Source organism: Hetaerina americana, unplaced genomic scaffold (assembly GCF_022747635.1).
Source record: "Hetaerina americana unplaced genomic scaffold, ioHetAmer1.1.p SCAF_6, whole genome shotgun sequence".
Classification (NCBI taxonomy): Eukaryota; Metazoa; Arthropoda; class Insecta; order Odonata; family Calopterygidae; genus Hetaerina; species Hetaerina americana.
In genome coordinates, this window is record NW_027287205.1 from 7,114,430 (window position 1) to 7,141,222 (window position 26,793).

General features: G+C 44.1%; 1 protein-coding gene across 1 annotated transcript in view; it reads left to right on the forward strand.

Annotated features, from left to right (window-relative positions):
• Positions 1-26,210, forward strand: part of svp (COUP transcription factor 2) — a 323,351-nt gene extending 297,141 nt beyond the window's left edge. The window contains exon 5 of the mRNA XM_071593592.1: positions 23,391-26,210. Coding sequence (XP_071449693.1) covers positions 23,391-23,665 — 275 coding nt within the window. The 3' untranslated portion in view covers positions 23,666-26,210. The remainder of the gene's footprint in view (positions 1-23,390) is intronic.
• Positions 26,211-26,793: the final 583 nt, after the last annotated feature.

Consider the following 26,793-nt stretch of genomic DNA (forward strand, 5'->3'; position numbering starts at 1 on the left):
GATTTAAAGTTTCGAAGTCTTCCAGAATTCACAAATATTTAGGGCGATGATAATATACAATTGAACACGATGTATAACCCTCCACTAGTTCTGTAGGACTCCATAAAAATGCTTTAAAAAAAAGAACCGACACAGTTTTTGTCGTAATCAATATATATTTTGACCGCTTAATATTCCAATACAAGCGGTTTTAAAAGTGGATCTGGTCTTATCTTAGCGCATAAATGACATGTAGTAAGCTTTTGTGCCTCCTGGAATTTATACTAATCATCATTAATTCCAAAGAAACTGCGGGAGATGCCGCAACAGTAAATTTTAACGGAGTCATCCGCTAATGTGCATTTCAATGCAACAATTTCAGAGTGTAAAAATCATTCGCCTTGACTGGGACTCGAACCCAGATCCCTCACGGATGACTCCGTTAAAAGTTACTGTTGCGGCATCTCCCGCAGTTTCTTTGGAATTTGTCAAAGTATTAACACCATAAGTGTTTAAAGTTGGCTTTAACCTCGTGGACAGTGGCGCCTCGCGCACGACTACGAATGCATGTGACATTGTATGTACGGTATTTCGTCATAACATCTAGTTCCTTTAAAAGCCCAAAAATTTCAGAGTTTAAGAGGACGCCTCGGTAGCTTAAGTGACTAAAGCACTCGACCGGATATTGAGGGATCTGGGTTCGAGTCCCAGTCAAGGCGAATGATTTTTACACTCTGAAATTGTTGCATTGATCATCATTAGTATTTAATGGATGTAATTCCCATACGCATTCTTATATTTTCATGATTGCATCGAAGTACTATCAAATAAGGGAAACATTATTGAAGGAGGAAGGAGTCTCTCTATCCCCTGCTTCTCTAATAAATGTCAGCATTACGTTAGGATAGCTATCTAAGTACATTGTATATTTCCCAATCAATCATTATGCAAATCGTATGCTCTGAGGAAAACTTAAAATTAACGTAATTTACAGATGTCCATAAATTAAGAAAATTACCGCAATGGTTATAAAATAAAGGCCCATCTCCAGTTAAATGGCACCAGCGACGGCAGATGGGCCGTACGTACGGCGCATGCGTGAAGGATGCTGAGCCGGCGTAGGAACAACGGAAGGGGAAACTCTATCCGGAAGTTAGAGCGCGTTTCAGTGAGTGACGTCAGAATGGAGTATTCCTCCCCAACTATCGCTGTCCGATTCCCGGGACCCTCTACATCTACACAATAATCCTGTGGTGGAGGGTGTTTGGGCATTAGCCATTTAGGCCAAATTATTAGTATACAAATTCACTCGAATACGTACATGTCAGCTAACAAACAAAACTTCTCGTGCCCAAGCATGTCCACAAACATCATGTGAAAATTAACACATTTGACCAATTCATCAAATTTTCGTATATAAGTTAATTTAATTATTTATTCATTCCTTACCCTCGCAACTCGCAACCTTCTGGCTTTTCAAATCCTCCAGAGAAGTGCGCGGAAGAATTTAAAAAAAATAAAACAATAGTATCTCTCGAACTCTCCTTCTACTCGTATCTCTCTCTTTCCCAGACGTCTTGACGAAATGCATGTGATGTGTTACCCTAGTTACTCTCGTGGACGTTGATTCTCATCAGCCGGAATCGAAATGAGGGTGAAACCGTGAGGGTGTACGTATCCTCCCCGCTTATTTGATGCTCACACCCGTCCCACACGCTGCTTCCTCATTACGGCAAACACGCATACTTGTTGGAAATAGCAGCACGGTGAAAATGTAACGCGCAATGTTCCCATTATGGAAAGCACTGAACACACACAGGTTCGCCATTTGGAGAAGAGGCGTGGAACTTAGATGCGCGCGAAGAACGTTCTGTGCGGATGTAGAGCGTTTTATGTTAGGGCTTGCTTGCCAGAAGCAGGCGTCCGGTGCGCGCACATTCTCCAAATTTCTTAATTTCTATCGGGATATTTTTATGTGGACATTATTGAACCCGGACCCTCAGGTTAGTAGTCCAACACTCTTCCCCTGGACTACCACGTCCCAGTACATGAAGTACAGGGTTCGTCCGGAAAATAAGTGTACTGAGCTCGGGAAAAAAAATGTATCACACTTTTACATATCTTAAGCTAATATTCCTCAAAATAGGACCCTTGTGAGTCGATACACTTGTTCCAGCGGCGTTCCCATTCCTGGAACGCCCCCGCGAAGGCATCATCGGGAACCTCTCGAAGACACGTCGTCACGGCCTCTTTGACGGCGTCCAAAGTCCCGTATCGCGTTCCTTTCAAACTCCTCTTTATCTTCGGGAACAGAAAGAAGTCCGGTGGTGCCAAGTCCGGGCTGTAGGGCGGGTGCGGCAGCGTTGCCACGCCGTGCTTGGCCAAGAAGTCCGACACGACAAGCGCGGTGTGAGACGGCGCATTGTCGTGATGCAGCCGCCAGATGTTTTTGATCGCTGGCCGGACGCGGGCGACTCGTTTTCGAAGTCTGTCGAGCACTTGGACGTAAAATGCAGCATTTACAGTTTGTCGTTCAGGTACAAATTCGTAGTGGACGACTCCCCTTTTGTCAAAAAAGACAATCAAATCAGTACACTTATTTTCCGGACGAACCCTGTTTATGGCCCAAAATGTCTACATTGGGCACTTCGTGATGTTGACCATATCGTCCACATCGACGATAGTTCATGATCCTTGATACAGCGATTCCTGAAAAGTATCCGTATCGGCCTGGCGATACGAAGATTTTATTTGTGTCTTCGATATGTAGTGTGATATCCCACGGGTCCAGGAGGAGGAGGAACCCGTCCGGGCCTCGTCTCCCAGCGGGGCGCACGCGGCGGGAGGAATTCCTCGCCGCTCCTCTCCCCCCATTCTGCCTCTTCCTCTCGGCGCAGGCGGTGAGGGGGTAGGGGGAGGGTATGGACGGGCGGAGGGTGCCGACCCCTGTGCCCGCAGGGGTCAGGGCAGGCCCGAGAGATCTCGGGTGCATCCCCGAGCACTTCGATCCGTGGCGGGAGATCTGGATTCCTCGACTTCCGCCCGGTGCCGCCTGCCCCGAGTCCCATATGGCGATACATCTTCAAAGGCAGTCGACCGATTTGGGAGCTTCGCTGATAATAATTGTCGCCATGGACTTCTAGCCAGGCCTTCTTCCTCCTTCCTTTAAAAAAATGCAGTCAATTTTCTTCAACTCTACCAGCAATTTCTTTCTATTCACCCCTCAACACTCCAGTCTCCACTCATATCTTCTTTTACCGAAAACTAGTCACCGGACAACGATTTTTTTCATAGCGTAGTTTCTAGCATATTTCCGTTTACGCCTTTTCACAAACTCTTGATATAATTTGCACCATCCTCGTGTAATCCTCCTCTGCAAGAACAGTAGTTGGCCCAATACATTATTCTCATTATTGCGCTAGTTTTATTCCACAGTACTACCCAATTATGTGGCCATCATCAGTCTGCAATGAGGCAATACTTCCTTAATGTTCAACAATCTAACTTACTCATTAGTATCGTTGATGGATCTTATCTCACACATCTCGAACTAATTCGTTAAATCACTTAACTACGACTGAATTCCATATTCTGATTGTGATTCTGGAGATTTATCGACATAGGTTCTAAATTACTGAATCAGTTTTCCCCGTCCACTTCCGTGCCTACCCCAACATTTTCCCTCACCTTTCCTCCGAAGTCTAAATTAAAAATCACGGGCGATAACTGCCATTTCCCGCTTTCCTCCTGATTTATTATCGCCGCCTCTCTCCACATCCTTAATTACTTTTGCGAATCGAAATTATTTCGAATGATTAACATCTTCCTCTAGTTCACCCCTGCATTCTGAAATGATTTCTCGAACTATGTTATCTCTCTACAGAATGCCTTCTTGAAATCCTTGAAATAAAGACATTCTGCCTTTTAATTGTTCATTCTTTTCTCATCCACGTTATACCCTGCTAGCCGCCGCAAGGGCGTGTGGCGGGGGGTGTTAGGTTACCACCCGTAAAAGAAAATAAATACCTTAGCTTTCCCACTTTCTATGCTGGAATTACGCGGGAACGTCCGGTTAATTTTCCTTTTGACAACTTTTCAATCAAGCTCGGCGAGATTTACTTTGTGCGGTGCCTGAGAATTCGTCGGTTTTCGGATTGATTGGGAAGTGGGGGAGAGGCCGTGTGGGTCTGCGAAATCGGACACATAGCCGGACGAGGGAAAAGGGATGGGTCATCTAGAAGTGACCTTAGAGAGTCGAGGGCGTCTTTTTCCGCACGGGACCCTCGAGAGAGCACCATCCAACCTCGCTGTGTGTTAGCGAGTGGGGGGAGAGGAGGGTGTGGGGGGGGGAAGGGGGTGTTGCCCCGGCAACCGGTCGGGCCGGACGGGGCCCCGGAGCGGAACGCGGCCCCGAGGGAGAGAGTGAGGGCAGCGCGGGTGCACCGAGGGTCAGTAGCCCCGACGAGGTGCGCGCCCTGCTCACCTGAGGGCAGCACCGGCGTCAACCCAACGGCGACCGCGGGGTCGACCTCCGATCGGCGCTTCGTCGTTCCGACCGATCCGTCACTCGCTCTCCTAGCTTCGCGCCAATTTCGCAGAAATTGCTGATAATATTCATTATTTACCGTTCTAACCTGTGACAAGAACTCGTGATGCACCACTCCCCTCCAATCGAAGAAAACTGTAAGCAAAACTTTCACATTCGACCGAACTTGGCGCCCTTTTTTCCGACTTGGCTCGTGCTGCAGCTTCCATTGGGTTGATTGGGAGTTTCCACGTCAACCATAAATAAACCCATGATTCGTCACTAGTTATGACCCTCTGGAGCAGATATGGGTCGTCGCGGACAGAGTCCAACACCTCATTAGCAATGTTAATGCATTGCTGTTTTTGGTCGAAATTGAGCAATTTTGGTACGAATTCCGCGGCGACCCGTGTCATGCCCACATCATTGGTAAAATTCGAATGTCACGAGCTAATTGATATGTGTAGGTCCTCAGCAATTTCTCCAATGGTGATTCAACGACATTTTCTTACTTCATCAATGTTTTCGTCTGTCGTTGACGTGCTCGGGTGTCCGGCACGCTCTTCGTCTTTCACATCTTCTCGGCCCTCTGAGAACATTTTGTATCACTGATAAACGTTGCTTCGGTCCAAGGTAGCTTCTCCATATGCCACAGTTAACATTCGGAATGCGTCCGCGCACTCAATTTCGTTTTTCACACAAAATTTGATACAGATTCTTTGATCCATTTTTGGCACGGGCAAAAATTGAAGACTAGCCAAAACATGTCTCAGCAAAACAGCTGTCAACAATTAACTTAACATTCTGATGGCCGAACTTTTCGGCGTAAGGGAGAGACATAAGTACCAACTTAACGCCACAAAAAAATCGAAAATCAAATATACGTAACCCGTGGAAATTCAAAATTCGTGATACTCTTTGAACAGATATACATATATATATATATATATATATATATATATATATATATACACACATATGTGTATATATGTATATATATACCTATATACATATTTTTACATATATATTATATATATACATACATATATATACATATGTTTATATACTCATTTATATAGAAACAGATATAAGGAAAAGGGATAGGAACACATAAAGGACGAACACAATAAAGGTGGGGAAAGCGGAATCGAACGGATCACAAGAGTAAAAATATTTCCTTGACCGGGACTCGAACACCGGATCTTTCCACTTGCCGGGCGGATGCTCTTAACCACTTGAGCTATCGAGGAAACGTAGTTAAAGTAAAGTAAAGTAAAACCCTGAGATCCGTGGGTCTAATATGTCGCCAAGCGCCCCGATTCTTTAGCCAAGAGATGGCGTCAGGGGTCTGTAAATATACATATATATATATATATATATATATATATATATATACACACATATATATATACATTTTTACTTATAGTTTATTAGAGGTAGTATGAGTGACTGGGCCAAATTTACAGTTGACGGGGGGACTGCTGCATTCCCTGGACTTAATCTCTCTCTCTGTCCTACCCTCGCAATTCATCACAGGCAAGCTTGCGTTCGGTTATGTTTCACGTCCAGAGGCCTCCACCTCCTCCCTCGCCTTGGTCTGATTTCACTCCGCACTCCCCCGCTCCTCATCGTAGAGAACCTGGTTCCGTGGAATGGGAGGGCACCCTGGAGATGGTGGGAGGTGCTGGTCCCCCCCCCTACCCCCTTTCACGTGCTGCCCGGCACGGAGCCGCACGCTTCCCTCCGCCGAAAAGAACGGAATACTCGGGAGAAGAACAGTCGCGTATTGTTCCGAGGGCTCTTGAATGTCGTTCGCTTGCGACGATTCGATGGCGGACACGGCCGTCGCAGTCTCCATTTGGTGCCACGAGGATACGGCATGCAAAGTAATGGGTCTCGGAAATTAGCGTCTTCTGCTTAACACGTGTTACTAGGGGACTAGTTGGTAGGGTGTCTGCCTCCCTCCCTCCCGGCCGGCCGGATGTTTGGACAACCGCATCTGAAATTCAAGCAGAGGGATATTACTTCGACTGACGATATTACTTCGTGAGATATTGAACGCTGCCTAAGGGAATGGAATTGGCCTCACCGAATGGGTGAATTTCACACGACTCACTAGACTTGCTGTTTGTCCCGCGTGGGCCAGGCCATCATCACCTGTCGACATTGACCTTCTGGTTGATTAATATGTCACGTGGAATACATGTGTATTTGATCACGTGGCCCATGTGACGCGTGCGATAACGTTATGTATGAGGACGCACTCTTTGAGGTTTCTCGGCATGGCGTGACGATAACGCGCGCGAGGATATCCTTGCCCACTCGGAGGCGATCCTTGACAAACGGACTGTGTAACGGACACTTTGAGTAACGGGAAATAGGAGACGAAATTAATTCTTATTCGTGTACTCGGCACATCTGACGCACGTGTTCTAAGTGAGAATGTTTGTTCGACACGGATTACCGGAGTTTTCCGGAGGTCTTAATACCGCGTACGATTGTTTAAGAACAAACAAACTTGGGTAGCCGCGAAAAACGGATCTGTAAAGATAAAGAGATCCTGTTAAAATTCTCCATCATTCTTTGCACTATAATTAATCTAAATAATATGAAGAAGCTTTGGTGATCTTTGAAGACAAAATAAACCTTGGGACACTTTCTAGAAGATTAGACTAGAAGATTTCGTCTTCAAATCATTTTTTTGGTACACATCGAAATATCCTTATGGCCCAAAGGAATTGCCAATCTTGATTCAACACTTCCGAATGGTAAATGGGTCTCCACTCATTAAGAACGAACGGCGAAGTCTTCTATGCTCTTAAAGAAAACCATTTGAATGGGACTCAACCCACGCCCTTCTGAATACTTCTCCTTATCGTCTTCCTCTCTACTCTTCCCCTTTCACCGTCTCTGGTATTCCCAATAAACTCACATTGTTTTGTGCAACCGCGGATTCCTCATATTGGCCATTTTCTGCAGTCTATTTCCGTGGTAATTTCTCGCCTATAATCTCACCTAGAGAAGAAAACAAATGAGGAAGTACTTGGTATGGTGGGCGAGGACAGGGGTTTGATGAGAGAAATCCTATGGAGGCAGATGAAGAATGGATGAGGGGCGTATTGTTCGGTAGTGGGATGCTGAAGACTGTAATAGAGGGGAGAATGTTGGGCAAAAGAGGAAAGGGAAGGAACAGGATAGGAATGTTGGACGGGATGAAGGGAGGAAGAAAGTACTCAGAGATGAAGAGGGACTTGATGTAGAGTAGGTTGCTGGATTTTGTGTTTTGTTGGGAAATATTTATTTATTAGCTGTGTCCATCCAAAAACCTACCTTAAACGGTAGATCACCTTATAATAATAATAATAATAATAATGATCTCGCCTACTGATGTAATACTGCGCTATAGTTATTATTCTTTTAGTCGGGCATTTGAACTCGTTCGATTTTACGTATCTCGTGTGGGGGGCTAGTCTTGTGTGTAATCTGTCACTGGACGTGTTGTTTTCGACTGTAGTTGCCCGGGGCGAGCGGTCTGGTCACGGGCCGCCTGACATGTCGACCACCGTTCGCTCCCTTTCTCTCCATTCGAGCAATGCGCCTCCTTCACGCGCCCCCGCTAGTAATCTTCCGGAGCTAATGCGAGAGAGTCCCCCTGCCCCTCCAGTCCACGCAAGAAAAGAATTCGGGGCCAACGGTAGGGGGAGAAAAAACTCCCGGATCTCAAACCCTCTCCGCCCCAGTCCTCCCATTGTTCGCGTCGCTGCCCCCGTGGGGATGTGAGCACTTCCACAAGTCCACCAAACTATGGCGAGGTTTTTTTTTATTTTTATTCTCCGCACTTTCATGAGATATCATTATGAGGCGAACAAGCGTGAAGGAATAAATGATTGAACGCACCTAGTCCAAGAAAAGGGTAAAATGGTAACAGTCATTCGAGCAGACCTGGTGTCGAACCCGGATCCCTTTGATTTCCTGTCAATTGCGTCAACCAGTTTGGGGATGTCGAAGTCGTCCAATGAATTAATTGCCCATTGTCTTTTAAAATAATTAGATGCACAGGAGAACTGCTGTTCTATCTGCGTATGCGGGGTAACGTCCTCGTCTGCCATTCCAAGGGTCGCGGGTTCGATTCCCGCCTGGGTGAGTTTCCCTCCATCTAGGGCTTGGGTGTTTGTAAATGTGACCATTGTTATCGTTGTTAATAGCCCGATGTAAAGGCCAAAATGTGCTGTTTTCGGACTAATACTGAATAAATAAATAAATAAAAGAAAAAATACGACATTTCAACACAGCCGACATTGAATGCAGGCAAAACGGAATACCTTATTTGACTTTAAGTTCTCTCTGTTCTCTCGTGTGACAAATCTTTTGCCTCAAAACCATCTCAAGGGTCCTGCGGTACTCAGCGTTATATTGTTACAATGCTTATTTGTACAGTCAAGAAATACAGGCATTTCGATTCTTACAAGATTCCAGTAGATGCGACTTCTAATGCAGTTTACTCAGATCTTCATTATCTCCTGAAGATGTTCTCAGCACTTAAAACGAAACGACTTCTCAACATTCTCATTCGTAACAAGGAAACCGTAAATCACCATGCTCGAGAAGTGGAAGGAACACGTACCTTTTCCTCCCATTTTTCTTTCCTTCTACGAATACACGCTCACGTGCCAAAGGACTTATCTATCGTATCCCTTCGCATATGGGGGCAATAGCTTTCGAAAACGCGTAACGCCACGTTCCATATATCCCCGTTGGAATATGTCTCTGCATGTGTGTGTCCTCAGCGAGTTGAGCTCTGTGCCATTTGAGCTTAAAAACGGGAGTGAGGACCGTTTGGTGTGTTGTGTTTGAGATTATGTGCTAAACAAGGAATGAAAATATCCATCCTGGCGTATTAATTATTCATATTTGCTGCCCATGCATTTTGATATACATATTGCGAGCTAGGAGCGTCCTCACGAAGCTTCACCCGGTAGTATATTTATTAGTTCGATGTTTACGCAAATATGTTATCTTTCCCATTGGGAATATGCTGCTAGTATATTGGGAGCCTCGCGAAGTTGGATTAATTGCCGAATTGGATCGCGTGCAGCGTAGAGGAGCTATATTTGTAAAACGTTGTTATGATAAACTTAGTAGCGTATCCAAAATATTAGAGCAGCTAGGCTAGGAGTGATTCATGGAGCAAAGGTTAAATTAGAGATTGAAGCCCCGGCATAAATTGGACGGAGGTCTCTTTAAGAGTGATGTTGAAAATGTATCTTTACCCTCATCGTACTACGGTAGGTGAGAACTTTTCAATCAAATTAGAGAGTTAAAGTGTAGAAAAGATAGATTTAAGATGCCATTTTTTCCTTGAACGATAAGGGATCATAATTACAGTGTCCAACTGCGGTAGGGGTCATATTCAAGTCAAAATTATTTTGGTGTGTGTTCACCCCCTGCCAAACACCCTAGCCGTGGCTTGCGGGCTACTAAAATATCCATCTATGCATTCGTTGCACGAAGGTCAAGAGAATTATTCGAACTCTCTCAGTGCGTAAATGAGGTTCCATTGTTCACACCTTATGGCCCTTAGACCGTGAGACAAATTGAGCAACAGAAAAGAAATGTTCAAGCTCCCTGAAAATTCCGTAAAATTCCTTAGAATTATAAACACAGTAATCAACCCGAAGGTCGGTTTGATAGGAGATGATAGAATTCACCCCGTACTAAACCCTATACGGCTTGTGAAATTCACACACCAGGGTAGGGAGGCCAGTGCCATTCCCTGTGCCGGTTACGGTTTCCCAGAGAGATCTGGTACCCGAAAAATCTTATAGCTTAGGTGGAACTGCAGGTGCCCTGAGAGGCTTGCCTGGGAATCGAATCCGGGCCTTACGGTCAGTAGTCCAACGCTCTACCCCTGGATTACCGCGCACCCCTCGCAGAATTATATATATCGTAAATTCTCAGAATTAAAATTAAATCTTGGTGTATACGTTCATTGCATATACCTTAATGGTATGTTGGCCATGAGGACAAGTCTCTTCAGGAAGGAATACTAGCTTGTTTAGACCTGGTCGTGATGATCAGTTGGGAATGTTGCTAGTAGCATGGATGTTACGAAAGATACCGTAATCTTGTATACCACATTTTTCATCGCTCGTTCTAATCGAGGAGAAGTCTAAATTCTTTGGGAAATTGATGTGAGGCACTTTGCACATCCATTATTATCTCGCTATACCGTAATGAGTAGTCCATGGGAGAGAGCGCTGCTGTCCGGTTTCGCGGGAGGGGCCCACTGGTTCTCGGCGTCACAAAAGTCCGTTGTGAAGGCATTTGAGTGACGCGGTCCCGCTGGCGGCCGTCGCCCCAGAAACCAAGGATCGATCATCAGATCTGTTTTTTATCTGGTCGTTTGTGCGGAGGCGAGGTTTTGGCGGTTATTAATCTGCCATGGCTGCCCCTTCTCATTGGAATGCCGGCCACGGGTCGGGGGCTTCCCGAGAGCACGCCAGGCAGCGCCCCCAAACCACCCTTCGGCCGTCCTCACCCTGGCGAATCTACCCTTCTACTTGGTCTGCTTCAGGTTTTATGTGGAGATGTTGTTAACCTCTTAATTACTTCTCCGGAATTGATAATTAGAAGGTCCATATGGCAAATATTTTTTTAATTCCATTGATATTTCGCATTGTACGTTTTGTGCCGGAAATGTTTTCGTTAATGAATAAATTCCCTTGATTGCAATTAGACTAAATTAAATAATATCTCCTGAAGCCGTAAAGGGTTGAATAGAAGTTGAAGAAGCTTGAATTTATCCTTTCCATGAATGCTATTGATGATTAAAATAAAAAAGCAGACTCAACAAGCGTGGAGATGCATTAATTGCTAAATTAATATATTACTAATCATTGCGTAAGCACGTTGACGTGGCGGTAATGAAAACGAATAAAAATACGTGCGTATTTAAGGAATAATTATGTAAACATGTAAACAAAATCTTACCGCGCAAATATTATTCAAGACGAACAAATAATGAATAATTTTACACAATAAATAAGTTAGCTACTCCAATGTTCCATAGGTGGTACAGCAATTGTCGGCGATCGAATAATTCGGATCGGGTGTCTCATTTAAGATATTTGGAGCATTTGGCTCCCGAAATAAAACTCTCGCTCCCGCGGGGGCTTTTCGTTCGGACCCCATTGCCCGCCCGGAAGGGACAGGGTACATCACATTATTCGAAGACCCTCTAGGGTGTCCAGTAAACGGATACGTGCCATCCCTTCCCCTCCCCCCCTTGCCGGTTAACCCCCCCCCCCACCCTAAATCCCTTCGCCTCGGAAGAATAAGAAAAAGGGGAATCAACAAGTGCCCCTCTCTGTCTCCCCCCCCATTTCCTCTTTTCTCCTCCCACCCCCTCGCCCCTGGGCCGCACTGCGATACAACGCGTCGCCCGGCGCGACGGCTGACGTCACCTACGTTCCGGTGTGACGACACGGAAGACGGGTTTTCACGCAAAAAAAAGATTTACTTGAAATCCGAGTTTTCATTTTTCTGCGGAGGGGAAGGGTGTTCAAAGATAAAAAATTCGCGCGAATCAGCGTCACCTCTTAGTTCGCACCTCAACTAATTCGCAAATCTGCTTGGCATTTGCCGAGAAATGAGTGGCGAATTAATTGTAGGTGTTGATGCTTTGCAGAGAGTTGACACATTTAATAACGAAAAAAAACAACGCCCAAATTCCCGCACATACACACACACACACGCAATTGATTCGAGAGCAATGTTTTATTCGCATCCCTTCGTGCCTTTAAAATGACGCGATAAGCACGGAACCAGTCGGTCTCAAAATAAAATTAAGCGTGGAATAATGCAACGCGAGTTCTTCGTACAAATGACGCGGTGAATATTGTGAAACACGCTTTAAAGACCAGCGCAAAGCGTAAAGGGTCCGGGAGTTCCCTTTCGTCCTTTGCCACGACCTCATACTACCAATAACGCACACCACCACACACACACACACATACCACCACACACACACATACGACCGTCTCTCAAGCAAGCTACAGACGGAAACGAGTCGCGAAACATCACCAACTGAACTCTTTCACGTTTTTTTCGCGTTATATTGATCTGAGCTGAATACCACGCTATATTATTTTGTGGCAACTTAGTTTTTAGTTGAACTGAGACATAATCTTCGCGTGAGATATCACACGCCAAAGGAAAAGTATGTTAACCTTACTATAGGTATCCCAGCCCAAATATCTCAGTTTCACTTACCGAGTCTAAAGTTTTTCATTATGAAGTTAGATTTCCCAGATTTTATATTTAAATTTGCCCATTTCCAAAAAGAAATCTTTCTTATCTATTGAAGAACAGAATCCAAATTAATAATTATCTGACAATGTAACCAAAAACAAATCTGTCCCAAAAATAAGTAGAATGATTTTTTTGCCACCAATGCAGATGGCTGGATTGGGGTGATTTGTGATGGGAAAGGGAGATCTAGGGACCGTTGCTAACTGTGGGCATTTGCAGTGTGCGGATTGCTGCTGGACTGGACCCCTGTTCGACGGTCGCGTCACGAATTCACGATGCCACTTACCGTGGAGCAATGCTATGCGATTAAATTGGCGCATTGGGTTCGGAGATCATGACCATGGTTAAGGATGCTTATGGAGATGGAGAAATGTCCCAAGTGATGGTTTTCTGCTTCTGCACAGGAGGGTAAGAGAGGAGGTTGAGGATGAGGAATGCCCCGTGGGCATCCATCAGAAACACAGTGTGATGAAATTGTGCCAAAAGTGAGACAAATGCTCAATTAAGATTGACCCCCAAGTGTCAGGATGTGATAACAGAAGAGTGCAAGATTCAGAAAACCACAGTCTACGCATGACAAGTACGCATTCATTTCCTAATGGAAATAAATGCACGTTGTCAAAAATTCACAAGATTAGTTTAAGATGTGCTATACAATATTAGTATTCAGTGATTTGCAGTTTTGGCTTCGGGGAGACTACGGCCCTCCAACCTCTCCGATTCTTCGTCAGTCTCCTGGCAGAGTTTTGTTCCTTCCAGCAGCCTTATTGGCGCCCATCACAATCTGCGGTCCCCTCCTCCCATTTATCATTCTTCCATTACACCGGGCAGTTACATTTACTCACCAAATCTTCTCACCACTCCCTCATTCTACAGCTTATCTCCCCACTTGTAAGTCCGAGACTATTTTCAGAGGACTTGGAATCTGAATTTGAAACAGGAGACGGAGTTCCTCTGTTTTCACGATGCTAAACAGGAATGATAGAGTGAATACGGTCAATGGTCACTGGCTATTTCAATCGCGTCAAAAAAAAAAAAAAAAAAAAAAATATATATATATATATATATATATATATATATATATATATATATATATATATATATATATATATATATATATGCTTTCATAGACGTAACACGGAAGTGCCGAATAGTACAATACACAGTAACACATAATATAGAAACAAAAAAAGAGAACACTCACACGTATTTTCTTGATATTTCGACGGAAACAATCCGTCTTCCTCTGAAGATATAGAAGTAATGACTGATATATATATATATATATATATATATATATATATATATATATATATATATATAATATATATATATATATATATATATATGTACATGATGGTGCTGTGTGAGCTGGAGGAATACTGCCGCACACTGACGTTACAAGGTGTATGTTGGCGTACGACTTCCGAGTTGAATATTAGTGTGGAGATCAATAAGTGATTTTAATTTACCTTCAATGAGCGTTAAACATTTCCACAAAGTAGTGTCTAATACCATTTCATAGGTGCGGAGAGCTCAGCGCCAACCTTCCGACCAGTAGGATGGACAGATATGGTTGAATAGATAGTCGTCTATATTTGGTGGGGTCGAGATTGAGACTATGAATTCTCGTGTGTGGAGTGGTGGGAGGGGCCCGAGGAGGTCATCTATTAAGGAAAGCCTCGTCGTAATAGAGGCCCGCCCTCCCGATAGAGGGTCTCTAAGGGCAACGCCGATCTCAGCGCCACGTCCCTTCCCGTCTCCCGCATACCACGTACTGCATCCCCTCCCGGGCCTCGGGAGGGGATGTCGTGAAACGGGCGGGGGAGTGGGAGAGGGGGGTGAGCAGGGTCGCGAAGCCCCACCCCACTTTGGCCGACGCTGCTGGATGGGATGCGATATGGTAATGCCTCCACCTCCCACTCCCGGCGCTAATTAAACCCCTCCGGCGGGAGTTGCTTCCCGTGGCTACCCCCGTCGCCCCCCGGACCCGCCCCTCCCACTCCAAGAGGCCGACAAAAGCCACGGCTGCGGAGGCCTGGGGTAGATGGAGAACTGCCTCATAGGGAAGAGACGGCCGGCCGGCCTCATGCCTGCCTGCCTATTCACTGAATCGGTCTCGGTGAACCACATAGTCCGCGGTCCACCCATAAGGACAACCTTGTCAAAAATATTAACGCTTATTTGGTCCCACATCTTTTGGCTCAGTGGCTCCTGAAATATTGTCGGCCCACGATGACAGGATCGAAAGAGATTGATCGATTGTTCTCGTTCGATGTTTATTGAATACATTATTTTCCAATGCCTGCGTTAGGGATGCGCAGTCTCATTTCGATAGATGTATGAGAGGTCTTTATTTGGGCGAAATTGTGGCCTCATGGTCCCTTCTTCAATTCAAACAAGTTATGAATCAAAATAAGATTTAGCTCTTTGCCATCTGGAACATCATTACTTCACTGTGCTCGAGAGATCCTTCAAATTACGTAACAGTGCAATTTTCATCAAATTTATTGCCCAAGGTATTTCACCATGTACAGCAGATTCAGCCTTAGTCTTACTGACTAGTCAAAATATTGCATTGCGGATTTCTCTCCTCTTCAACTTCAAATGGTGGTTAAGTAAAATAATTTAGATCTTTTAAATCTAGTTCGGCAAGTGAAAGCTCGCCTGAAATGATATTAATAGCCACTTAGCAGGAAATCTGAGCGGGTCCAGTTTATTTCCTTGTGACACCCCTTTCGTTCTACCGCAAAGTTTTGGGTTTTTAAAAGTGGATCTCTCTAGAGGCATAACCCAGATTTAAACCGTGGCCTTCCGATCGGAAATCTAATATTGTCTACCCACTAAGCTACCTGACCGATTGGTGGAACATATACATCTGTGCTAATCGGGAAAATGTTTGGAGATCAGACGCTATAATTCAATGGGTTAACACCGGCGACAGCTTTCACATCAAGACTTTAATCCAAATCAAGTTCGCACGCAAAAAGGATTTATTTCACCGAGCTTTAAACTCCCCTAATTTAGTTCTCCGAAAGGTTTTTATGCAAGTCCCATACGCGGACAGACTATTAAGTGTTTCAGTTTGTTGATCCCAAGCCAAGAGGACAGCTTTCGCACGAAGAGCCTTCATTTATAGGTTTTGAGAGTTACGCGTTAATGAGTTGAAATAACGCTTTCGCAAAACGCTAAAACTTAACGTCTTAATTTAATTTATCTTTTAAGCTCCTTTTACACTCACCCGGTGCAATTATTGTGGAAGCAGCGCATATGTATGTATATATATATATATATATATATATATATATATATATATATATATATATATATATATATATAAAATCTCTTCGAAATGGAACGCTCTTCGGCGACGCACAAATATATACAAACACAGATGTAGATTTTTAGAATATAGACACACAAAGAAAGGACACTCAATTTGTTATTTGACGTTTCGACAGCACGGCTGTTGTCTTCAGATTCAGTCTCTGTATCCTATATCTATTCAGTCTCTATATATAGGTATATATATATATATATATATATATATATATATATATATATATATATATATATATATATATAGAGAGAGAGAGAGAGAGAGAGAGAGAGAGAGAGAGAGAGAGAGAGAGAGAGAGGAAGGAAGACGACCTGAAGAGGGCCGAAATCTCAAACTGTCTACAATGTGACTGTTCTTTTACTTGATATTTATACATATATATATACATATACAGGTATACTATGTATACTCGAAATTACGATAAAAGAGCACTTTGTTTAAAAAAGTCAGAATCGAATTGTTTTATCCAAAATTTTAACTTTTATAAATGATGCATCCAGACTTTCTCCAGCGATGTTGTGTCAAACCTGCGTTAGCCTCCTGATACATTGGTATAAAATATGTGCAACTTGATGACTATTTTTCCACTTTCATGTACACTAATAGTAATTTTTGGTGGTAATAGGGTAGAGATTCAAAAAAATAGTGTCGAAGCTCAGCAAAAGCTAACTTCCAAGTTATATTTGTTAAATCTAACCTAATTCAGTTGGTTTTAGATGGTTTCACGAGTAGTTTTCTGGGGTTTTTGACTTAACTCTGCCGAAGGTTGAGGTTATTGTAAATCAACTGAAATTATAATTGAATGTATAATTGGCATGTTCGACGTAAGGACACCGCCGACATGATTTCGACAATATCGCGCAATTCTCAACTATCTTTAATCTTTTCATTATTATTGAAACCGCATCCGGCTAGATAAATCTTCGCGTGAAAAATATCAGATATTATTTTTACTGTAATAGTGATTGCCTTCTCGAAAGCTAGGTATGCCATAGTTATATTGGTAAATTAATCGAGTTCATTTGTTCAAGAGTCTCCCTTCCCCATGTCCGTAAATTTGCATTCGCTGGGCATCGCCCGCTTCCAGCAGTGCCCGTCTCTACGCATCGCCATTGACAAACTGGAGTTGGCAACATTGCGCCACCCCTGCCCCACCTTCCCTCCTTTCCCCCTCCTTCCCGAATACGCGCAGGCGCCGGCCCTGGGTAGTGTTCGTGTGCGCGCGTGCAATAACGCTGCAAACCGTGAATAGCGGTCACCCCTCGCCGAGATCGTGACGCTCTCCCCTGAACCAATCCAGGCCAACACTCCGACCAGAATCCGCCAAATCCTGTAACCTTTGGGCCTTGGCTTCGACTCCATGCCGCAGTACATGATCGGTTGGGGGTGGGGTCGTATGCCGAAATGTCCGACAGTCAGCCACTCAAATTCCACGCCCGTGGATTAATTTCTTAAAGGGTCGAGTGGTTGAACATTGAACTTGAGAGTCGAAAGTATGACCCCTATAAACGGTTTGTATAAAAAGTATCGGGAAAAGTTCGGAAACTTGGATTTACTTCAGATATAGCTACAATACCCCGAAATACTTCAAAGTACATCATCCCTTGAGCGCGTCGACGCACTCTTGACCTCGCGGCTGTTCCAAGACTCGAAGGCTCCCTGGTAGGCGGATTCCGGTAGGTTGTTTAAAGATACGCGTGGCGTCCTTTGAGGGAAGATTTCACTTTTGGAAATTGAAAAATAGTCTGCTGGTGCCAACTCGGGATTGTAAGGGGGTTGGGGAATCGTGGCGATGTCGTTGCAGAAGGTCTTCCCAAGTAGACACTCGACTCTACTCTCTCTCTCTCTCTTGGTCGTCCGTCAAGACCTTCGGGACGGGTTCTGCGCAGATATTTCGTTTCGCCAAATTTTCAGTGATAATGGTGTGTAGTGTCATCTTATGCCAATGCCAATACGATCTGCAATCATACACACACTTAAACCGACGGTCTTTTGAATTCAGCAAGCACTTCAAGTACACGCCAGGAAAAACTTGTTGCCGATTCTTTTTATACAATCATTGTATATACTTGCTCAGTGGGTATCACTTTTATCCTTTGCGTTCTATGCAACTGTTTCTCCCTGATGTTATAATTTCACTTAGTGTGACATCAATCTGTCAAAATATTTTATTGATCGAAATTATAATAAATCTATTTCAAAGAGTTTAGTATCTGGAACACCTCGGCCATTTTGTCTGAAAAATATCGGCTGAATAAAAGAATAACGATGGAAAACGTGAGGATGTGACGCGTGTCGCCTCTTCGAATCCTCATATTAGAAAATCGCCGACAGTGTTTATAGCCATCCTTTCGACAACTACCATGGCTGAGTAACTTTCTAGCAATTCGCCCTAGACCATGTTCATTTAGACAGTGTGATGAAATAAATTAATCCCCGAAAAATATTTCAATTTTCTGCCGGATGACGTCAGTGTATTAATTTTCGCATAAATCAAAGCAGTCTATTAGCCGTCAGCGATCGTAATCGATCGGCATCGATGCATCAACACAGACTATGAAGTATCAAGTTCACGTTAAGAAATGGGCATGGGACTTTTATATCGCTAGGAGATGGCTGAACTGGCGCTATGTCATTTCGACTTAAAAACGCCGGGATAAATTAGTCATTTTCGCAATTTACCGAAATATTCCAGCAAATATTTTAACCGTGAGGAGGGCGTGAATACGAAATCCGTTGGTGTCAGAAAATAAATATCAAACTTTAAACTTGTCCGGGTGCTGTAGAAGGCCTTTAAAATCTTTTTTAATTTGTGATTAATAAAAGATCTGACAGCATAACCCAATTCCTCTTTTTCATCATAATATGAACTTTTCTTACGAATCAAGACCTAGGCAATTGTGAGACTACAAATGACAAATGCAGTACTAAGGGTGAGCTTACTATACCATAGCTATCAACCCAGACGTTGACTTGGTAGGTGATTGTAGAGTTCACCCAGTACTAAGCCCTATACGGCGTGTGGAGTTTACGTATCAGGTAGGGGGGGCTGTTCCTTTCCCGGTTTCGGTTATGGTTTCCCAGGAAGATCTGGTCCCCGAAAAATCACATAGCTTGGGTGAAGCTGAGGGTTCCCAGGAGCGTCATCTAGAGTCGAACCTGGGCCCAATGGTCAGTATCCCAGCGCTCTACCCACTGTTATACCGCGTCCCCCCAGAAGTAAGCTTAGGTATCACATATTATAATAAAATTATTGCAACTTATCATTGATTTTCACTTCTACCCGAGTACTTTGCAATCTACACAGAAAAATGAGCTAAGGTAAACCATAATATTCAATATTCTTCCTCTAGCTAACACTTCCCGTAACGTTCATTTCGGTCGAATCATCGGTAAGTTTACGTACGACATTAATAATTTCAATCGTAATTAGAGCCAGGTTTAGTATTTTTGTAGGTTATACTTTTCCTCATCAATCAGAATATAACTCGAATAAATAAAAAGCGTCTTTAATAAGGTATGCAAGAAACATGTCGATAGTGGGATATGTTGGCATGGTAAGAAAAAGCTCTTTTTTTGTGACCCATAGACGGCAAAATCTGATTATTACCGACAAATTACGGTACATTTAAAAGGCCCGAGTAAATAACAAGAAGGAATGAAGTAAATGACCAAAACAACAGCGTTATTTTTCAGACCAAGTCACCCCCAGCATCACATCATGTGCTCGTAACGGCTGTAGAGAATCATTTCGCTGGATGGCATGACGATCCCACGATGCTGCGGCGGGAAAATGTTAATGGAAACTAAAAATGTGGAATTTTTTGAAAACCACAGAGAATGGAACAATTATTCTTTGATATAAATTGAGATTGCCCCATGCGGCTCGAAGGCTGTGGATGCATTTTTTCGGCATAAGGAAGGACGCCGCTTAGTACGTCGAAAGATCGCCGGAAAGTGAAGTCGAAACGTACGCACGGCGAGGAGATGGTTGGCCCGTTAAAAAGGGATCCTTTCCCGCGGAATGAATGGCTCCCATTGGGAAGATGAATTTTTAAGAGGAACTCGCCTCGGTCATCCGAGGACGAGGCCCCGGTCAAATGGGCGCCCACTCCTGAGTTTTTGACGCCAATGCGACCGCCTATCGTCGTTTATCGCGGTGGACAGTTGGGCGTTTAAATTATGAATGTCGCCATCTTCCTTCCGCTCTCGGGATGCGAATGAGCCGTCTACCCCTTCCATTTGGCAAGGCAAGGATATCCGGCATTCCCATCCGCGCTGGAGGGACATTATTTTATGTATCGGGGAGGGAGGATCATTTTATTCTCGCCCCCCTCCCGTCCAGAGGCCGTTCTGGCCACTCACCACCCTGAGATGGGAGTCAACCCCCTGAATTCCCAGATCACACCCGCAAAAATAACAGGCACGAGGAGGAGACGTCCATAAATGACGTCATGGTGAGCACAGCGAAACTGCAAAAGTAAATATAACCAGCGGCTTCCCGTACCCTGAACTTAAGACGAAGATTTCTCTTAATACAATATACCTGTCATAGCGTGGTAGCTCTATAATAACGGATACTCTTGACTGGCGGGCAGGACTTTGAAAGCCAAAAAATGCTTTCCCCTAACTGAGTCTCTCTCTCTCTTTATATATATGTATATATATATACACATATACATATATAAATATACACACACACATATATATATATATATATATATATATATATATATACACACACACATATATGCATGTATAAATACACACACACACACACACATATATATATATATATATATATATGTGTGTGTGTAAAAATATATATACACACATGCATTATATATATATATATATATATATATATATATATATATATATATATATATATATATATATATGTGTGTGTGTGTGTATATTTATAAAACTTGGAAAGCAACAAAAAATATAACTACACATGAAAAGAACACTCGCACGTTATTTCTTATTCATTTCGATGGAAGTTAGCTCCATCTTCCTCAGAAGAAACGATAGTACTATAGACAGGGTGTGTGTATGTGTATATATATATATATATATATATATATATATATATATATATATATATATAAACACATGCACTTGAGTACTTTAGATGAAATATTATATACGTACTGGTATACGAATCTCCGGTAGCATAAGAGTAGAGAAGGGAAGTGTTATATATATATATATATTTTTTTTTTACACATACATGTGGGTGTGGGGAGGAGGGTGTCGTCTCCTTGCCCCCGGTCACCCTGTGATGCGCGCGTAGTGTGTATCCCTCCCCCCTTTTCACCCCGCCCTTTGGACCAACAACAAGAGAGCAGCAGCCACGAGTCAGTCTCCACCCACCCCTTCTAAACCCCGTGGCTGTCCCACCCTCCCTCCTGAGTGATTGATTAAGCGGATGATGATGACAGGGGCTGTCACCATGGCGACGACTGAAAGAACTTTCTCTCCTCTCTCTCTCTCTCGCCACCTCCCCTCCACACCCTGCTCTCGCACCCCCTTCCCTCCCCCAGCCACACGAAGAGCGCCACGGTCAATTGAATATGCATGACCAGTGGGGGCGCGGGGGAGTCCCGAGTCGGTCGACGCCGACCTCCGCCCCTTTCGCAGAGAGCGCGAGAAATATTTCGGCCGGCCCTGATTGCGAGGAAAGTGGCGAGAGTGTGTTGTCAGCTCGGCCACGGAGGTCGTCAAGGGTTCCCTTCCCAGGGTTTTGTGACTGGGGGGAGTGGGAAAGGGGGGGGGGGGTCACCGAGGGGCGGAAAATCGAGCGAAATCCGGCTGAGACGGGGTGGGTCGGGTGGAGGGACGACCCCCCCCCCCTCTCCCTTTGCCCTTCTTCCCTCCCCCACCGCCCCCGTGACCCTTCTCCCATCCCCGCCACGAATAAATTGATAAAAGGTGCTCAAAGGATTCATCAAAAGGATCACTATTCGCAAAGTTTTCAGGCTTCCATTAAAAGAAGAATTCATCGCTCAAAATATTTGCGCGCTGCGGCATGCAAGAGGACATAATTCCCATTTGCTGTGTTCAGATGTTGAAAAAGTTTTAAGCGTAACTATTTTACAAACATTTCGATAACCATGGGACCGAGACCGCATGATTTAGGGTAATATGTATAAGGAGTACAACCAGGGTGATGGTCGATCAGCAACAATTTCTTTATGATGACAGGTTGTCGCGCGATGGGACATAAAATAATGAAATTGACTCGATTTTACACTTCCTGATATCCATTTTCGATTGGATTTCAAAATAAAATGGCTCCAAGTAAGCATTAACAATGCTAATATTTTTTATCTTTCGCGGGTGTTATAATAATAAAAACAATAAATCTCCTTTATATTGAGCGAGTGAGAGGTTTTTGCGGCCTTGCGACCTGGGCATCTCTCCGGTTTCGATACTAATCTGCGAGCGTCATCGACTCGAAATGCTAATTCACTTCAGCCTGGCCCTAGGTCGCTCACGCAGCAGAGCAGGTGAAGCATCGTCATCAGAAGATGCCAAGGCGGAGAAATCCCAAAATTCAGCAATCCACTAAAAGAACTATCCATCAATCCCTATGTTAAGATTGTCTGTACGTAATTCACCGTCGTCGTGAAATACCCTGCCTTCTGGCAGGTCCTAGGCGTTCTTTATAGCTTTCTGTAAATTATTTATCATATACATATATATATATATATACACATACACACACACACACATATATATATATATATATATATATATATATATATATATATATATATATATATATATATATATGTATATATATATATATATATATATATATATATATATATGTATATATATATATATATATATGTATATATAATATACATATATATATATATATAACACTTTTTGAAAGTCTCACGGACGTGAATAATAATGTATAACACTTAGCACTAGTGGACACAGACAAAAACACAGAAACACACAAAAAAAAGAGACTCACTATTTTTCGAATTTTCGGTGGTCGTTGCCACCTTTATCAAGGAAGAGAGGGACAGAACTGCAGTTCTATATATATATATATATATATATACACATATATATATATGTATATATACACATATATGTACATATATATATATATATATATATATATATATATATATATATATGCATGTGTGTTTAGAGTATATGTATGTAGTAATGTACATTCGGCACTGATCCTCCATTCCTCCCTCTCCTCGACAGACGCCTGCGGCCTTTCGGACGTAGCCCACATCGAGAGCCTGCAGGAGAAGTCACAGTGTGCCCTGGAAGAGTACTGTCGCACGCAGTACCCCAACCAGCCCACTCGCTTCGGCAAACTCCTGCTCCGGCTGCCCTCGCTGCGGACCGTCTCGTCGCAGGTCATCGAGCAGCTCTTCTTCGTGCGGCTGGTGGGCAAGACGCCCATCGAGACCCTCATCCGCGACATGCTACTGAGCGGGAGCAGCTTCAGCTGGCCGTACATGTCGTCCATGTGACACACGGTGTGGCGGCAGCTCGCGTCCGCATGAGATACGGCCCCCACGCCCGCCGCCCATCACCACCACCATCACCCCGCCGCCGCCGCCCCCGGAGCTCCCTTCCTGCACCTCCGGAGGCCGCACCCGGCCATCCTGCCGCCGCCCTCGGTGGTGGGCGAGGTCGGGGGCGGCGAGGGGACGGGGGGCGTGGGGAACAACAGCAACAGCGGAGTCGTGGGGCCCGCCACCACCCCCACGCCCACCACTACGCCGCTCTTCTCCCACCACCCCTCCCCGCCGTCATCCTCGCCCTGGAGGCGGTGCGGTGGCCAGGGTGCGGTCCCCTTCGACCACGGCAGCTAGCCCACGTCACAGCCATTGGGGGTGGATGCAGGGAAATCGAGGATGGGACCACCGAGATGGGACTGAGGTCGGTGTCCACTCACAGTAGCAGAAGGACCGTGGCGGTAGTGCCATGGTTCACACATCATCATCATCGTACACCCAGCTGGGACACCTGCCTCCTCTCGGATGTCCCCGAGGCCGAAGAAAGAGAGCTCCTTCATTGACGAGGTAGTCGGAAGACTACCTGAAGTACAACAGACCCCTCAGGAAAATGCCACAGTAGAACCCCATCCTGGCTACCATCGCGGCATAATTTGGATAGTTGTTCCTCAAATACTAAGGCCAACATATACATTCCTCCGTGATGAGGCAGCCAGGAGAAACGGTCAAGTATGACATCACTTCAGATCTTGGAAACATATGTTCCAGAGTTGACTGTGGCACCACCTCTGCATTTGTTCCTCAGCTTCTTCAAACACGTACACCGATTCTATTACATGTGGTTTTTCTCACTGTAGCTTTCCTTCCTCCTGAAGTCCACAGTCACCTCCTCTGTGAGCCTCATTCAGAGGAAAAGGAGAGGGACATTAACATCTGGTAATAATGATTTAGATGGGTGACGTCATAATCGCCTAGCAGCAGTTGAGCCATCTGAACAAACAACTGGAGCCAACGAAAAATCACTACGTGCAGCCACAGGTGTCTTTTACTCTTTACAACAAATCTCAACCAATGCGCAAGAGCCTCATTCATTAAGTACACATAACCTTAAGGAGGTTGGAGTAATGTCCCAACAGGCATAATGGCTCTGTTATATGCAGGAGACCTCAAATTATTTCTACATTAAACTCTTTCCCCTTAACTTCAATATTTTAGTCTTGGTAAAAACTATGAAAGCAAGAACAACTGCCCAGGATAGCTGAACAACCAGGCTACCTCATTAGCTGTGAAGCTAAATTTGGCTGTTCAGCAAGTGTTACTTCGCAATCTTGTATCAGAAATGTCAAGATCATCTAAAGGGGTGACTGCTACAAGTCGTTATGCCAATGTCTGGTGAATAGTTATGGCAATATCCAGTCAATTTAATGTTCACAACCATCATTAAACTAGGGGGACATCATAAATATGTGAATGGCTGCAGACATGAATGTCTGTTGGGTCACAGTTGTTTAAGGTGTTTGAGGAATGGTGCCAATAAAGCAGTCTCTTGCCACCGTGGACTTTCTTGGGATCATGGAAAACATCCGTTTTGGTGAATCTCCCAGTTATTAGCTGAGGAAAACTCTCCTTGGGGGTCACCCAAAAGGCTCCAGAAGACGTCATTTGGTGATGATGATGTCAATAGGCTCACTACAGTCTTCTATCTTCACCTCTCAGGGTGCTCGCTGAAGGAGACAGTCATCATATCTAGGCTACCGGTGGCAGGGGGGGTTTCATTTCTTCGCGGAAGAAGGAAGTTTTTTTGTAATCCTACATCAAGAGGAAATGAGTGCGAGAGAAGTTCACACGAGCACGTACGTTGGCCCCCCCCCGTTAAGTCTACGTCATGGTGGTGTGCATGTGCATGCAAAAAAGAATGCTAGTTTTCGAAAGATTAGGAAGAGAAAAAGGAAAATTTCACGAGAGAAGAGGAGAATGTATCATTCGCCACGGAGAGGTGGATGACACGTTTTTAAATGTGCATGTGTGTGTGTGTGTGTGTGTGTCTGTGTGTGAAGTGCATGCACTCGTCTTCAATTTTTTCAGAAAAGTGCAAAAAAAAAGGAACAAAAAAAATATCATATGTAATGTGAGGATCGGAATATCCTCACTCGTAAAAAAAATACAAACAAGGGCAGCAAAGCGATTGGTTGCCTTTTTTTTCCTTTTTCTCCTGTAAATAATTATATGAATAAAAAAAGAATCACGAGGAGTGCATTCTTTGGGTCTCCCCTCACCCTCTCTATCCCTATCCCCCGTGCGGGCTAAACCTATCTCTTGACCAGCCATGTGAATAAGCCAGAGCCAACCCTTCCATCCAATGACAAGAGCCGAAGATGTGAGTACGGCACTGTTCTCACTCAATAAATGGCACATGACTGACCTACCGAGACCCACAATTTTGCGGCAAGAAACCACTGCATAAGGGGGGACGAAAGACGGGGGTGAGAGAGTTGAGATGACTTCTGGGGTTGCTAAGGAGACGACTGATGACATGTATAAAGATGATAATAAACAATAGTGATATATAAATATATATATACATGTTTTGTAAATGAACATGTCTTATCATTTCCACCCCATTTTATCCCCAAGCAAGATCATATTGCTGGTACGAGATCAAAGTGTACACCAACACGGTGTCATGGAACACATATGGATAGTTGTGATGGGCTAGGTAAGTCTTAGACGAGTTGAGTTTACACTAAATGGCAGTAAGAGATGCCGGGCCACTCACCTGTTACACCTTAAGAGTTCTCATATTCAGAAAATCACACAGCTTGCATTTAGATGGGAGTGTCTAGATGCATCTCCGGTTTGGAACAATGAGTATAAAGTCAGTATTCAAATGCTCGACTCGCTATGATGACAGGCAGAACAAATAGTGGCTTATAGAAATTATTACATTGATGAAATTAACGACTGCTCGCCTGTAGCAGTCAGAAATTCAAGGTTATTGTTGAGGTAGAGAAATTGACATGTGATGGAAAGGAGAGCATACAAGCATGTACTGTGCACATAACCTTATCTAACCTTTAACAAGCAACTGTAAATTTAAAAATATCAGAATCTGTACGGGGTGGTTTTCATGAGGAAAGCAG